This window comes from Musca domestica, unplaced genomic scaffold, assembly GCF_030504385.1.
Source record: "Musca domestica strain aabys unplaced genomic scaffold, Musca_domestica.polishedcontigs.V.1.1 66, whole genome shotgun sequence".
NCBI classification, from domain to species: domain Eukaryota; kingdom Metazoa; phylum Arthropoda; class Insecta; order Diptera; family Muscidae; genus Musca; species Musca domestica.
In genome coordinates this window covers 946,731-962,972 of record NW_026712376.1, presented here as the reverse complement: position 1 = coordinate 962,972, position 16,242 = coordinate 946,731, and the positions used below count along the sequence as shown (strand labels likewise).

At 37.0% G+C, this 16,242-nt stretch overlaps 1 protein-coding gene across 1 annotated transcript in view; it reads left to right on the top strand.

Moving 5' to 3' along the window:
• The first annotated feature begins 2,526 nt into the window (after positions 1-2,526).
• The window catches only part of LOC101897413 (carbonic anhydrase-related protein-like), a 36,144-nt gene continuing 22,428 nt past the window's right edge, over positions 2,527-16,242 (top strand). Inside the window, exon 1 of the mRNA XM_020037168.2 lies at positions 2,527-2,998. Within this exon, the coding sequence (XP_019892727.2) occupies positions 2,950-2,998 (49 nt within the window). The 5' untranslated portion in view covers positions 2,527-2,949. The remainder of the gene's footprint in view (positions 2,999-16,242) is intronic.

Here is a 16,242-nt window from a genome sequence, read left to right as displayed (position 1 = left end):
ATTTCAACTTCTACAGCGAGCGACAAAACACTGTCCTTATTGGTCTTAGTCATCCTAGTCACATTTACCCACGAAATTATGAACAATTTGGTATTTAAGACTCGCAATAGATTACAATCGTTGTAGTAAATGGACAATATTGGTCCATGTTTAGCAATAGCCACCATATAACGGTAAGTCCCGATTTTAGGTATTTTGAAGATTTCAGATACAATTTCCAACCAAATCAGCTGAAACTTTACATTTGGGGTTCTAGGTAGGTCTATTCTTTCTCTCTCCAAAAAATATTCGCTACAGGTCCGGTTGGTATAGCCACATATAAATGTACCTCCTGCTTTTCGATATTTGGGGTTCTAGGTACATTTGGGGTTATTGGTAGGTCTGTTTTCTCCTTGCGAAAAATTTTCGATTCATTGATAAAGACACCATATTACGGTTACTCCTGATTGTTTTTTTGGCATTCTCAGAATTTCTGTCATTTCTAAACAAATGAGATGTTTTCGGGTTATTTTGGTATTTTAACTATATAAAAAAGTTGGCCCCGTCGAACTTAAAGCTCTGTCTTTCGTAAAATCCTTCCCAATACAATTGCAAACAACCGAAAGAATTGGGGCTAAACTAAATTGCGTAGCTAAATAGACAATTTTCTGTCATAGAATATAGTTTCCGATGCGAACTACAAATGCTAAATTTGAAAAAATTCCGATGAAAACCGTGATACAAAATATCGAATATTTGGAGATAAAGTTTCATGGAAACTTGGACCTTTATAGACAGTTTTATGCGCATGATAACTTTCGAAGGGAGTATCCGATTTGGTCCAAATCTGGTACATCGTAATGTTATTATCAAATTTAGGTCGAGTTCGGAGATGGGCAATATTGGTCCGCTCCTTCTGGTACCTCCCTCAAAAAAATATTTTACTGCACAGAAAGAGAAAAGATTTTGTTCCCACTTTGCAAAACCAAATATTTGCCTCAGCGATCGGTTAGGTGCGAAAATGAACAATAACGGTCCACTTCAGGAAACATGGACCTAGATATTCAATGTTTTGCCACCAGAGCTAGAACCCATTATGACCCAAAAACAATTTTTAGATAAATCCGTGGAAAATCGTTGCAAAAATCATCAAACTACCGAATATCGGGAGGTACCGTTATATGTTGGCTATACGAGAACGTGGACCACTTCATAAAATGTTACGCCACCGGAGCTAGAACCCACTATGACCTTCAAATACCAATTTTAAGACAAATCCGTTGAAAAATGTGGCATAATTCATTATACCGAATATAGGGGCTACAAGAAATTGTTGACATATACATACAATGTTCCGCCACCGGAGCTAGATCCCACTATGACCTACAAATACCAATTTCGAGGCATAAATTGTGGCAAAAATGATCAAAATACCAGAAATCGGGATATACGATTATATGGGGACTATACGAAAACGCGGACATATACATGCAATGTTCCGCCACCGGAGCTAGAACCCACTATGAAATTTGAATACCAATTTTTAGACAAATCCGTTGAAAAAAGTGGCAAAAATCATAAAACGACCGAATATCGGGAGGTACCGTTTTTATGAGAGCTATACGAAAAACGGGCTCCTATACATACAATGTTCCGCGACCGGAGCTAGATCCCACTATGACCTTTAAATAACAATTTTTAGTGAAATCCGTGGAAAAATGTGGCAAAATTCATCAAACTACCGAATATCTGGAGGTAATGTTATATAGCGGCTATACGAAAACGTTGACCTATACATACAATGTTCCGCCACCGGAGCTAGAACCCTTTTTACCCACAAATACCAATTTTTAGACAAATTTGTGAAAAATGTGGCAAAAATCATTAAACTACCGAATATCGGGAGGTGCCGTTATATGGCTACAACAAAATGTGGACCTATATATGCAATGCTCCGTCACCGGAGTTACCGGGATATTACAAACGGAATGACAAAGTTAATATATCCTCCTTTTCAAGGTGTATGTTATAAAAATTTCTTTCTAGTTGGGTCACCCTCTAGAACTACAAACGATTAAGAACCGAATTTATGCCAGAAGTCGCGAAAGTCTATTAAGATATAGCCATTACACCCATATATATGTTTATTTCCCATATATATGAGCTGTCACTGAAATAATTTTAACAGCTGTCGGACAAGAAAAAGCTTAGAAAAGACAGTAGTCTGAAGTTGGTTGCAGTTTTTTCATCTCACCCTGTATGTAAATCAGATACGAAATGGAGAATATTAGACCACTCCTTTGGAACCACTCCTAACGCAAGTCAACATAAATTAAAATAACCGAACAATGACTGAGGTTATGCTGCTGTCGTCAATACCGACTGATTCCATTTAACTTCTTTTTGAAAAATCTTTTAAACCCTTTGACCCATCAATGCTTCCAAGCGTTGATGCATCTACCATGCTTTACTACCTTTGTTAATCAATTACAAACAGCCTGATCAACTTTGTATACCTTTTATCACGATAGTTTTCTTTTCTTTCATAGAATGAGGAGAGTGGGTAGTGGCACTCTCCTCATTCTATGAAAGGACTGTTGCATTTGTTAAACGTTCGGAAGCTGACCGCAGTTATGCCCGGCACGACTGATGTGTTCATAGCCGAGTAAAATCGGTCGGTTTCATAGGTTTTTTGATAGGGCCATTGTTGTGAGACCATCATACCGTTTATATGAACTCATTAAGCAGGTCGTGTGTCATTGCACACTAATTGTCGGTTTATTATTAATAAATTAGCAAAGCGAAAGCAAATATTTGAATAATTTTTGTGGTGTTACTTCCATGTGAATATTGCGAGCTATTGAAAAAAAAAAAAAAACAAAAAATAATAATAAAAAAAATACAAATAAATAATTAAACCGAAGAAAACATTTATAACGCCTAATTTGAAGTGATTCCTAAGAAATAAAAATGAAAGTTGTTTCCTTGTTGCTTTTTTTGGGAGCTTTCATTGGTGTTGGTAAGTGCAAAAAGTGTAAAGTTTTAATTTAAATCAAATAGACTGCTTCAATGTTTTCGACAGCGATTTCCAAGTTCGAAAAATAATAAAAGAAACATATTGTTGCTGTTGACATGTTTGTTGTACCGTAGAACGTTTTGCCATTTTGCAATGCATCGGCATTAAAAACAGTTAACTCAAAACTTCAAAAAAAGTTTAATGAACAATTACTTGTTTTCCAAAAATGCATTAAAATATTCGATAAAGTATCAGTAGTGGTATTATCTAAATCATTTTTTTAGCTACCCAAAAAATCGCTAAAACCAAAATGTGAACGAAAAAAAGCAAAACTCAAAATTTTTGATGGGAAATCTATATTAAAGTTGACAGTGAAGGGAGGTGGATTAAAATCATACAGAAAATAAAGCAGGATAGTTTAAACAAGTAACAAATTTGCTCCGTTCAGTCCGGCCGAACTTTTTGATGGGAAATCTATATTAAAGTTGACAATTAAGGGAGGGGGATTAAAATCATACAGAAAATAAAGCAGGATAGCTTAAACAAGTAACAAATTTGCTCCGTTCAGTCCGGCCGAACTTTTTGATGGGAAATCTATATTAAAGTTGATAATTAAGGGAGGGGGATTAAAATCATACAGAAAATAAAGCAGGATAGCTTAAACAAGTAACAAATTTGCTCCGTTCAGTCCGGCCGAACTTTTAAGGAACTTGAAAATTTTCCAAAAAATGAAAAAAAAAAAAACGTCGAAACATACCCCTCAAAGGAAAATAGTTATTTGCGAGCCATGCGAAGACGTGGTACTGTATTATTTTTTTATAATCCTCCACCATAGTATGGAGGGTATATTAAGTTTGCCATTTCCTTGGTAACACCTCGAAATATACATTTTAGACCCCACAAGATATATATATATATATATATATATATATATATATATATATATATATATATATATATATATATATATATATATTTTTTTTTTTTTTTTTCTCGATCAGCATAAAATGCTATGTCGATTTAGCGATGTCCGTCCGTCTGTCTGTCTATCCGGAAATCACTCTAGCTTCCGAACGAATTGTATATTATGTCTGCAGGACTTTTAATATTGAAAATGGGCCACATAGGTCCACGTTTTGGTACAGCCCCCATATAACGGTACCTCGCGACATTCGGTATTTGAGGTACTTGTTTCTAGGCTGAATGCGGTCGGTCGTGTCGAAATACATTCCATTTGGACGGATGTATTCGTATTTCGAATATTACACATTTAGCGCACAATAAAATCAAAATCGGATCACCAACTTCAATATGGTTCGTCTTTGGGCCAATCAAATGAAATATGGAACATTTCATCTCAATCGGACAGTAAATGCGACCTGCATTTTAGTCACAAAAATGCATGGACAGACACAAAAACCTGATGCCCTGTATTATGTCTTTGTGCATTTGGTTGTAAAATGGAGCAGGAAACGAGATTGCCCCATAGTTACTTTTGAGATTCCGCATAGTATCACTTTCTGAGTCGATTCATAAATTTCCGTTCGTCAACAGTGCGGTGTATTACTTTCCCTATCTTTATTTAAAATCATTTCATGCTGATGTGGTTTTGCTGCCTCGAAGAATATTGTTGATGGTGTGAGGTGCGCAGTTTGCTGACTATCGTTTGGTTTTCATGGCCACTCTGGCATTGATTGCATTGTGTTTATTGCTACTCGAGTAACGCCAGTTGTGAGCATATTTCGAAGGTGGAACCTTGAAAGAGGATTTTGAAAGTTGGGTGTTTTCTGCGAAATATTATGAAATAATTGAATATCATACGTTAGCAAAACCCCAAATTCCATTTACTTTCACATTTCACATTGTCCATTCGATATTCTGGATATTTCAATTAAAGGATTAAGGACTAAGTACAAAGGAAGCTTGAAGTCATGGCTAGGCATATTTTGTGACATTTCACAAAGGGATTACAGAGCCGCACTAAAATCCAGCCGTCGTTTTCCATTATAATTTGACATTAATATGCCTAGCCATGACTTCAAGCTTCTTATGTACTTAGCCCTTTAGAGTCTTTCAGTCGGACATTTGAACATAAGACATTTATGAAATATACAGGGTGAGATAAAACAAGTAAGAAAAACACATTTAGTTCGGCCGGGTCGAACTTTTTATAACCTCCACGTTAGGGTAAGGAAAACATTAGTCATATTCGTGGGAAAATGTGGCAAAAAAAAAACCTTCAAACTATCAAATATCGGGAAGTACCGCTATATGGGGCTATACAAAAACGTGAACCTATACATACAATGTTCAGCCAACGGAGCTAGAACCCATTAGAACACACAAATACCAATTTTTAGACAAATCTGCGAAGAAATGTGGCAAAAATCATCAAAATACCGAATATCGGAAGGTACCATTATATGACACCACCAACCATCCTAGACACAATACAAATTGTTCTGCTAAATGTTGACGCTCTAAATCAAATAACGTGGGCTGTATCGTGATTTCAACAGACAGACAGACATACGGATATTGTTAAATCTACTCAGAATTTAATGCTGATTATGAATATATATTCTTTATGGGGTCTACGCCGAATATTTATTTTATTTTATCTTTCCAAGGTTGAGGGTATAAAACCTGCAACAAAGTCAAACGCCATAGGTTTTACATTTATTTTTTTAATTTTATTGAATGAAAGCCAAAAATTTCGGAAATAGTATCAAATTTTAGAATAAGTTTAGATTTATTCGAATTGGTCACCTTTGGCACGATTTATGGTTTGTTAACAAACAGCCAATGAAACCGTCACACGCTATCCGAATGTTACTCTGCGCTATTTTGACCCATTTCCGGCGAAGCGCTTGCTTGAGGTGATCATCACTTTGGTATTTTTTAGTACCAACCTTGCTTTCCAAAATACTCCAGACACAATAGTCCAACGGATTGGTATCCGGAGATTTTGGTTACCATTGTGCGTTGGAAATGAAGCGAGGAACCTGCTTTTGTAGCCATTCTTGGGTGGTGCGTGCTGAATGCGATGGCGCTGATGGAGTCCTGTTGGAATGTCCAAAGTCTGCGGCCAAAATGTTTGCCTGCCCAGGGTTTAATACACCCTCCAGAATATATTCGCGATCATATTCGGCCAAGGTCGATTAATACGATCGGAGAGCGACCATCGGCTGTTATGGCGGCCTACACCATCACCATGGCCAAATGTGCACATTTTCAGCTGACCTCTTTGGCAAGTAAACACGATCAGTTTGTTTGTTAACAAACTCCTGGACAACGAATGTTTTCTCTTCGGAGAAAACAAAATTCGGCAGTTCACCACTTTCGGTCAAGCTCTTTTGAGTCTATTTTCTTTCTGTTGCGGTGTAAGTTCTTGTACTTTTTGGAATTTCCCCCGGGGTATTTCGAATACCCCGATCTAATTTTTCAATATTTGTTGATAGGAATATTGCGATATGTTCAGCTCACGAGCCGTTTTTCATCCCCTGCGACGCAGGTTTCGATCAAGTCGCTTCTTTACTTTTCGGATCATTTCTGCTGATGTTGCTGTTTTCTTCCGTCCATTTCCTTGACGTTGAGCTACGATACCAACGAGTAATGAGCGATGGTACGAGGCACAAAAGATTTGTTCACATTTAAATGCTGGAGTGCTCCGACGATATCCATATGTGGTTTTCCCAGCCAAATATGAGGAAATCACACTATCACGCTTGAATTCCATCAGGAGTAACATTTTTTCTGGAAAATTCTCACCAAAATGCTTTTGTATGCTTGTAAACAATATAATGAACTGTCACTGGAATAATTTTAACAGCTGTCGGACGAGTGGCTTAGAAATGGCAGCAGTCTGTCAGAAGGGGTTCGCAGATATATACCATCATCACAACAGATCTTGTGTTAGCAAAAATGTTTGTAATGGGGTTTACCTCATGTGGCAGAGCATTGTCTATATAGGTTCACCTTTTCTTATAGCCCCATATAACCGTACCTTCAGATATTCGGTATTTTAGGAATTTAAATCACATGTTTAAGCGGAATTGTTTATAATACGATTCGTCACTTGGGTAAAAAAGTTTTTTCTTGTCATAGAAGTTATTTTAACATAACTTCTGGGAAGAATATGCAAACAAAAAGCAAGGAAACTGACTTTTAATATTGAAAATGGGCCACATAGGTCCACGTTTTGGTACAGCCCCCATATAACGGTACCTCGCGATATTCGGCATTTGAGGTACTTGTTTCTAGGCTGAATGCGGTCGGTCGTGTCGAAATACATTCCATTTGGACGGATGTATTCGTATTTTGAATATTACACATTTAGCGCACAATAAAATCAAAATCGGATCACCAACTTCAATATGGTTCGTCTTTGGGCCAATCAAATGAAATATAGGTTCACCTTTTCTTATAGCCCCATATAACCGTACCTTCAGATATTCGGTATTTTAGGAATTTAAATCACATGTTTAAGCGGAATTGTTTATAATACGATTCGTCACTTGGGTAAAAAAGTTTTTTCTTGTCATAGAAGTTATTTTAACATAACTTCTGGGAAGAATATGCAAACAAAAAGCAAGGAAACTGATAAGGATTGGTGACTCTTTCCGAAACTTAGGTATTCCCTTCCTTACGCCTGGTAAACATTACCATCGTTCTCCACTAATAAACAAAGGTTGTTTTTATAAAAACAACAATTAAGGGATTAAGCCAAACGATTTTGCAACAACAAAATACTACGATATCCCGAACAAACATGCACAAAACTGTTCTGTTCACAGCTTTCTATAGCCCTCATATGACGATACTTCCGGATATTTGGTGATATATGGTGTTAAATGGGTTTACACGAAGACGTGGACCCTACATCCAATTATCTGCAAATACCAAGTTTCAGATAATTCCATTAAAAAATTTAGGTAAGTAGTAGCAGTAGTCCGGCCGGCTCTGAATACAAAATTTAAAACAACTCCGGTGAATAATGTCGCTAAAATCATCAAAATACCGAATATCGGGAGGTAATGATATATGGGTGCCATAAAAAGACGTGGGCCTGCATGCGCATTTTTTCATAGGCTGTAGTACGAATTCTAAATACGAAATTTAAAACAAATCCGGAGAATAATGTCCCTAAGATCGTCAACATATCGAATATCGGAAGTACCGTTGTCTTCCAGGTGCTAAAGTGCTCAGAAAGAACTTCTAGAATGGATTTTTAGACAATTCCATTGAAAAATGTAGTTAAAATCATCAAAATACCGAATATCGGGAGGTACAGCTATATTGGGGATATACGATATCGTTGACCTATATAGACAATGCTCTTCCAGGGTGTAAAGTGCTCGGGAGTGTGTGGGGGTTTCCGTTATATGGTTATATATACGATATCGTCGATCGATGTAGCCCATCTTCGAACTTGACCTTGCTGCAGACAAAAGACTGATCTGGGCAAAATGTTAGCTTCCTATCTTTATTCGTGTTGGATCTAGCGTGATTACAGCTAACGGTCAGACGGAGGGATGGACAAGGCTAAATCGTCTCAGAATTCTACGCTGATCGAGAATATATATACTTTGTTATGTCTAAAATTATTATTTCGACCATACTATGTATGGTGGAGGGTTTAACAATATCGAATATTTTTATGAAAATACCGAATATTGGTAGATAATGTTATGTGGGGCCTATGAGAAGGATTTACGATTTCTAAATTAAAAAAAAAATCCAGTAAGGTGTGTCCAACATCATCAAAATACCGAATATAAGGAGTTGCTGTTTTTTTTTATATGGGGGGCTATAGGAAGTTGTGGACACGCATAAGGAAATTTCGATTCCACATTTAAAACAATTCCTCTGAAATGTGTGACTTAAATCATCGAAATACCGAACATCTGGAGGAACAGTTACATGGACCTATATGGAGAATCCTATGCAAGAACTGCTAAACTTGTGATTGAAACAAGCAAAAGACTATATATCTGCCGGTACAGTCATATGGGGACTGTACCAAAACGTGGACCTAAATAGCCCATTGTCGGTACCAAAAGTCCTGCATGGCACACATCTGAGAAAAATTGTATCAACCTACTTCATAGCTAAATTGACATACGCTGATCAAGAATACAGGGTGAGATGAAAAAACTGCGACCAACTTAAGACTGCTGTCATTTCTAAGCCACTCGTTCGATAGCTGTTAAAATTATTCCAGTGACAGCTCATTATTTTATTTTCCAGAAAAAAGGTTATTCGTGATGGAATTCAAGCGTGATAGTGTGATTTCTTTATATTTGGCTGGACAACCACAAGTGGTTATCGTTAGAGCACTCCAGCATTTAAATGTGAATAAATCTTTTGTGTCTCGTACCATCGCCCGTTACCGTGATACTGGTATCGTAGCCCGACGCCAAGGAAGTGGACGGAAGAAAACAGCAACATCAGCAGAAATGGTTCGAAAACTAAAGAAGCGACTTGATCGAATCCCGCGTCGCAGTAGCCGAAAAATGGCTCGTGAGCTTAACATATCGCAGTATTCCATTCGGCATATATTGAAAAATGAGCTCGGAGTAAAGCCATTGAAATTTTAAAAAGAGCAAGAACTGAACCCGCAACAGAAAGAAAATAGAATCAAAATAGCTAAAGAGTTGATTCGCTTGGCCGAAAGTGGTGAACTGCCGAATTTGGTTTTTTCCGATGAGAAAACATTCGTTGTCCAGCAGTTTGTAAACAAACAAAATGATTATGTTTACTTATCGAAGAGGTCAGATGTCTGAAAATACGCACCTTCGGTTGGCCACCAGAATTCAAGCGCCGCCCATGGTGATGGTGTGGGCCGTCATAAAGCCGACGGTCGCTCTCCGCTCCTATTAATCGACCGTGGCGTCAGAATAAATGCCGAATATTATAGCGAAAATATTCTGGAGGGTGTATTAAAGATTTGGGCACGCAAGGTTCCTCGTTTCATTTCCAGCGCATAATGGCCACCAAAATCACCGGATACCAATCCGTTGGACTATTGTGGTTGGCATTAAAAAATACCAAAGTGTCAATCACTTAAATCAAGCGCTTCGCCGGGAATAGGCCAAAATACCGTCGAGCAACATTCGGGCAGCGTGCGACGGTTTTATTCGTGCCAAAGGTGACCAATTCGATTAAATCTAAACTTATTCTAAAATTTGATGCAATTTCCGACGTTTTGTGCTTTCATTCAATAAAATTTTAAAAACATGTAAAAATCAGGGCGTTTGACTGTGTTGCAGTTTTTTATCTCACCCTGTATATATAGTTATAGGGTCTAAAATGTATGTTTCGAGATGTTTCAAACGGAATAACAAACTCCATATACCTTCATACTATGTCGGAGGGTAAAAAAGTGATTAAGGAAAGTTGGTTAAATTATCCGTTCTGGATGGCATTTTCGTAATTTCACTTTACTCCATGGACTCATCAACATCCAACTGACATTTTTCAATCTGAATATTGTAAATTAGTTTATTTTAGTTACTTTTATTTTATATAGAAGAGAAGCACTTAAAATTCGCATCAGTTTGCACTGCACAGCAAATATTAAACACAAGGTACGAAATAACGGGTAGCACAATTGGATTAACGTTTTTTCCACACACTGACATTGTCTACTCCTCAATCATGTGCAAAGTATTTGATCGGCATTGACACACAGGAACAACATCGCCCAATTTGATTCATGTGTGTCATTGCTTAAGGTTCGATTTTAGCATGGACGACTCAAATTTTTGCATGGTGTTCTCCAATAAAGCAGTGTGTCTTCGATGACAGCGAGCCATGTATAATTTGTGTGCGTGTGCTTACATTGAGTGTGTGTGTGTGTGTGTGTGTGTGTGTTACTAAAGTAACGACGCACAGTAGGGTGAGATCCTCAAAAACGGAGATTAATTCAGAGAAGCATTATTTCGCTTTTTTGCTTAGACATTTGCACTACTCCTAGGATGTCTGGGACACATTGGTCCACGTTTCGGTATGGCTCCCATACAACGTTATTTCTTGATTTTGGGTATTTTTATTGTTTTGACCACAATTTTAAACCAAATCATGTGTAAGTAGTTGAGATTTAGAGTTCTGAATCTCTCCGTGTCAAAAAAAAGATTGCTCCACCATTTGGTATGGGCCCCATATTACTGTACCTCAAAATTTTCCATATTTTTAGGGTTTCGGCCATAGTCATAAACCCAATCATGAGTAACTTGACATTTTGAGTTCAGATCTGAAAGTATCTCTTCCTGCTAGATTTTGTGAAGATAGGTCCACTATTATGTACTGACCATAGATATAAGTTCGTTACTTTAGTTACAGCAAGGTATACGTTCGATACATTATCCCTCCTTCCCCAGCAATCAAATTATTCACATTAATTGGCCTATCTGTCGAGTTCAATGGGGGAAATCTTCTCTTCCCCTCAGCGAATTGTGGGAAAGAGCTTACGCTCTCCTTTGCACTTTTTCCTGCAGGTCATATTCGCTCAGTTCGGATGCAGAGAGACATTTTCCAATGTTGCGGTTGTGGGTGTTGGTCACGACCTTCTTCTGCTATTTAGCGGCTATACCAAAATGTGGATATTTGCCACTTTTTTTAAGGGTTAGTCTTAAAATTGGTATTTGTTAGTCATTATGGGTTCCAGCTCCGATGGTGAAACATTGTATGCATAGGTCAATTTTTTCTTATAGCCCCTATATAACGGTACCTCCCGATATTTGGTAATTTTATTATTTTTTTTTTACTTTTTTTACGCGGTTTTGTTTAAAAATTTGCTATATAATGGGTTTTAGCTCCAGTGGCAGAATATTGTATGTATAGGTCCACATTTTTGTGTAGCCCCCTATATAACGGTACCTCGAGATATTCAGTATTTTTATTATTATACCCTACAACACTATGTGTTGGGGGTATTATAAGTTTGATTGGGCCAAAAATTATGTAACACCTCGAAATATTGGTTTCCCACATAGGAAAGTATATATGGATCTTCCTAGCTCGCCGAGCTGAGTCGATCTAGCTATGTATGTCCGTCCGTCCGTCTGTCCGTCTGTCCATGTTAATTTGTAATCACTCTACAGGTCGCAATTATGGCCCGATCTTCACGAAATTTAGAATGTAGGTTGGGGCTTGGACCAGAATAGAACCCTATTTCTTTTGGAGATGATCGCCAAATGCTTAGGGGTTGAAATGGACCAAATACTGAAAAAATGTCGGATTTTGCAGTAGCTATACAGGTCGCAATTATAGACCAATCGACGCGAAATTTCGCATGTAGATAGAGTTTAAGGCGGGGAAGAAGCCTTCTAATTTGGGTGGTCATCGGATAATATCTAGCGTAAAATAGACCATATCTTTTGTGTTGAAAAAATTCAAAAATTTTCATTAAACCGCGAATATTTTAAATCCCGGCTAACTCACAAGGCCATGACAAGGTTACTTCTGATCTTTACATTGATGTTTACATCCAACAAATCGGATATATAGCAAAATATGTGCGAGGATATGCTTGAAAGATATGCTTGAAAGTCTCTTATATTTCGAGAACGGCTGAACTGATTTCGACAATTCTCATTATGTCAGAATGACCTCTTGGCAGGAAAGAAAAAACGTATAAAAATATCGCATAAAAATATCTCTCTAAAGATAAAAATATTGATTTTGTGAAATTTTCTCATATTTTTTCAATTTTGTCATATTTTTGGCATATTTTCATTTTGAATTAAACATTTGGTAATATTTCTACAGCTAACAAAACTAAGTAGTTAGGATACCAGGATATTATATACAGATCGCATTTACGGCCCGATCCTAACGAAATTTTGCATGGGGATAAGATGAGGGTCAGAATAGAAGCCTACTCTTTTTGGAGATGATCGCCATATATTTAGGGGTTGAAATGGTCCAAAAAACTGCAAAATATGTCAACAGGTCGTAATTATTGCCCGATCCTCACACACAAGCAGTTTTGGATGGCCATCCCAAAAATATTCAATGTGTGAAATAGTTTCCAACTTTTGTAGACAAAATACGAAAATGTCCATTCCGGTGACTTTTTGGAGAATTCACAAATACAGGAAAGACGCACTTCTGACTATTTCGTTAACGCTGATTTCGTTGCGTTTCAGTCAAAAACTAATAATAAATGTTAATCTTTTGCCACGTCTGAGGGATTATAGGTCTTTGGGAAATACTGGTTCCAGATCTAGGAAGACCATTTACGTGCAACATCTACCAATAAATTGGAAATGAGCAAATTAGTTTAAGTTGCTATTGTTCGAAAATTAGAGAACGAAACCTGATGGTTTTCTTTTATTATTTGTCACAATATCTTGTGGAATTCTGTCGAGTATTTCGCCTATATAAACTGTATGGTTTATTATAGTGTTGAAGGGTATTCAACGGTCGGCCCCGCTCGACTGTAGCCTTTGCTTACTTGTTTTTGCTACATTTTTTTAGGGATTTGTCAAAAATTTGTTATCTGTAGGACATAATGTGTTCTAGTTCCGTTGGCGAAACATTGTATGTATAGATACATATTTTAGTATAGCCTCTATGTAACGGTTCCGTCTGTCTGTTGAAACCACGGATCCGTCTAAAAATTGGTATTTATAGTTTTTAATGGGCTTTCGCTCCAGTGGCTGAATATTGAATATGTTTTCCTATAGCCGTACCATTATATACCTACTGATGTTCGGTATTTTGATAATCCTTGCCATTTTTTTTTTAATTTAACTGCATTACCCAAACGGTCTTGCTGGTATTTGTAGTTTAAAGTGGAACGCGGTTGAATTAGAATGATTCTATATAAAAATGTTTTCTTTACCCAATGGTGGAGGTTATTAAAAGTTCGGCCCGCCTGAACTTCTTTTTACGATACAGTAAAACCTTTCTCAACCCTAGCACTGTGTAACTAGAAAACTAAACAACGCATTACTTTGAAATGCTCGGTACTGAAGTAGAATTTTGTGCTATATAATAGTTAAAAACAAGTAAAAAAGCTATAAGTTCGGCCCGGTCGAACTTTAATATCCTCCACCATTTAATATCCTCCATCATTTGATACAAATTTGGCAATTTCAAAAAAAAATAAATAAAATACGTTAAAAATTCTGTTATATTCTTAAAAATACCGAATGCTTATACGACGACGTGGTCCTGCATAGGCAACTTTTGTCATAAGTTATTACAATATTTAAATGCGAAACTTGAAGAAAAATCTGTTTATAATGTCGCTAAAATCATCAAAATACCGGATATGGGGGTACCGTTATATGGGGGCTATACTAAGACGTGGACCTGCACAGAGAATTTTCTGGCATGGGCTGAAGTATCCATTACGAACTTCACATGCGAAAATTTGAAACAATCCCTGTAAATAATGTCGCTAAAATCATCAAAATACCGAATATCGGGGGGTACGGTATATGGGGCTATACGAAGACGTGTACCTACATGGCCCATTTTCTGTTCTATGCTGCAGTATCTATTACGAACTTCAAATACCAAATTTGGAACGATTCCGTTAAATAATGTCGCTAAAATCATCAAAATACCGAATATGGGGGGTACCGTTATATGGGGGCTATATGAAGACGTAGCCCTACTTGGCTCATTTTTTGACTTAGGGTGAAGTATCCATTACGAACTTCAAATACCAAATTTGAAACTAAAATCATCATAATACCGAATATTGGGGGTACCGTTATATGGGGGCTACACGAAGACGTGGACCTGTAGTATCCATTACGAACTTCAAATGACAAATTTGAAACAATTCAGGTGAATAACGTCGCTAAAATCATCAAAATACCGAATATCGGGAGATACCGTTATATGGGGGCTATATGATAACTTGGGCCTACATGGCCCATTTACGAACTTAACCTGCCTACTGGCAAAATATACATGTGTGCAAAATTTTAGCCTTCTATCTCAATTTGTTCGAAAGATAGCGTGATTACAACAGATAGACAGATAGTCACACAGACAGACAGACAGACATGGCTAAATCGTCTTAGAATTTTACGCTGATCAAGAATATATATACTTTGTTGGGGCTGGCATGAGTATTTCGAGGAGTTACAAACGGAATGACAAAATTAATATACCCTCCATAGTATGGTGGAGGGTATAAAAACATTAAGTTCGACCAGGCCGAACTTTTAATACCCTCTACCTTAGAGTAAAGGCAACATGGGTTATAACATTTTGACCCATAAATACCAACATTTAGACATATTAATGGGAAAATGTGGCACAAATCATCAAAAATAATGCTATACAAAAACGTAGACCTATACATACAATGTTTTGCCACCGGAGCTAGAGCCCATTATGACCAACAAATACCAATTTTTAGACAAATCTGTGAAAAAATGTGGCGAAAATCATCCAAATACCGAATATCGGGAGGTATCATTATAGGAGGGCTATACCAAAGCCTGGACCTATACATGCAATGTTTCGCCACACGAACTATCGGGAGGTACCATTATAGGAGGGCTATACCAAAGCCTGGACCTATACATGCAATGTTTCGCCACACGAACTATCGGGAGGTACCATTATAGGAGGGCTATACCAAAGCCTGGACCTATACATGCAATGTTTCGCCACACGAACTAGTATCCATTATGACCTGCAAATACCAATTTCAGACAAATCCGTGAAAAAATGTCGAATGTTGGGAGGTACGTTATATGGGGACTATACTTAAACGTGGACCGATATATCTCTACGTCAAATAATGTGGGCTGTATCGTGATTTCAACAGACAGACTAACGGACATCGTTAATGAATATATATACTTTATGGGGTCTACGACGAATATTTAGGGATGTTACAAACGGAATGACAAAGTTAATATACCCTCCTTTCCAAGGTGTAGGGTATACAAATTAATTTCAAAAGACCGATTTTGTATTTTTAAATTATCTCCGTTTTTGGGGATCTCAGAGTTAGAGTTTGTGTGTGTGCTATTTTTGTAAAGCAATAAATATAGTTACAAATTTGAATTAAAGTACGGACTCAATAATTTAATATAAATATAAAATTAGATAATATAATATTATTTTACAATTTTAGAATTAAATTGTGGGCATAAAATGACAATATATGCATAAACATCAACAGGTAAAATTCGCTCTATAAGGGTGAAAAGTACTTAAATGTACTACATTTGGTATCATGTGAACGGTGAAAGCTAAAAACTTTAAATTTC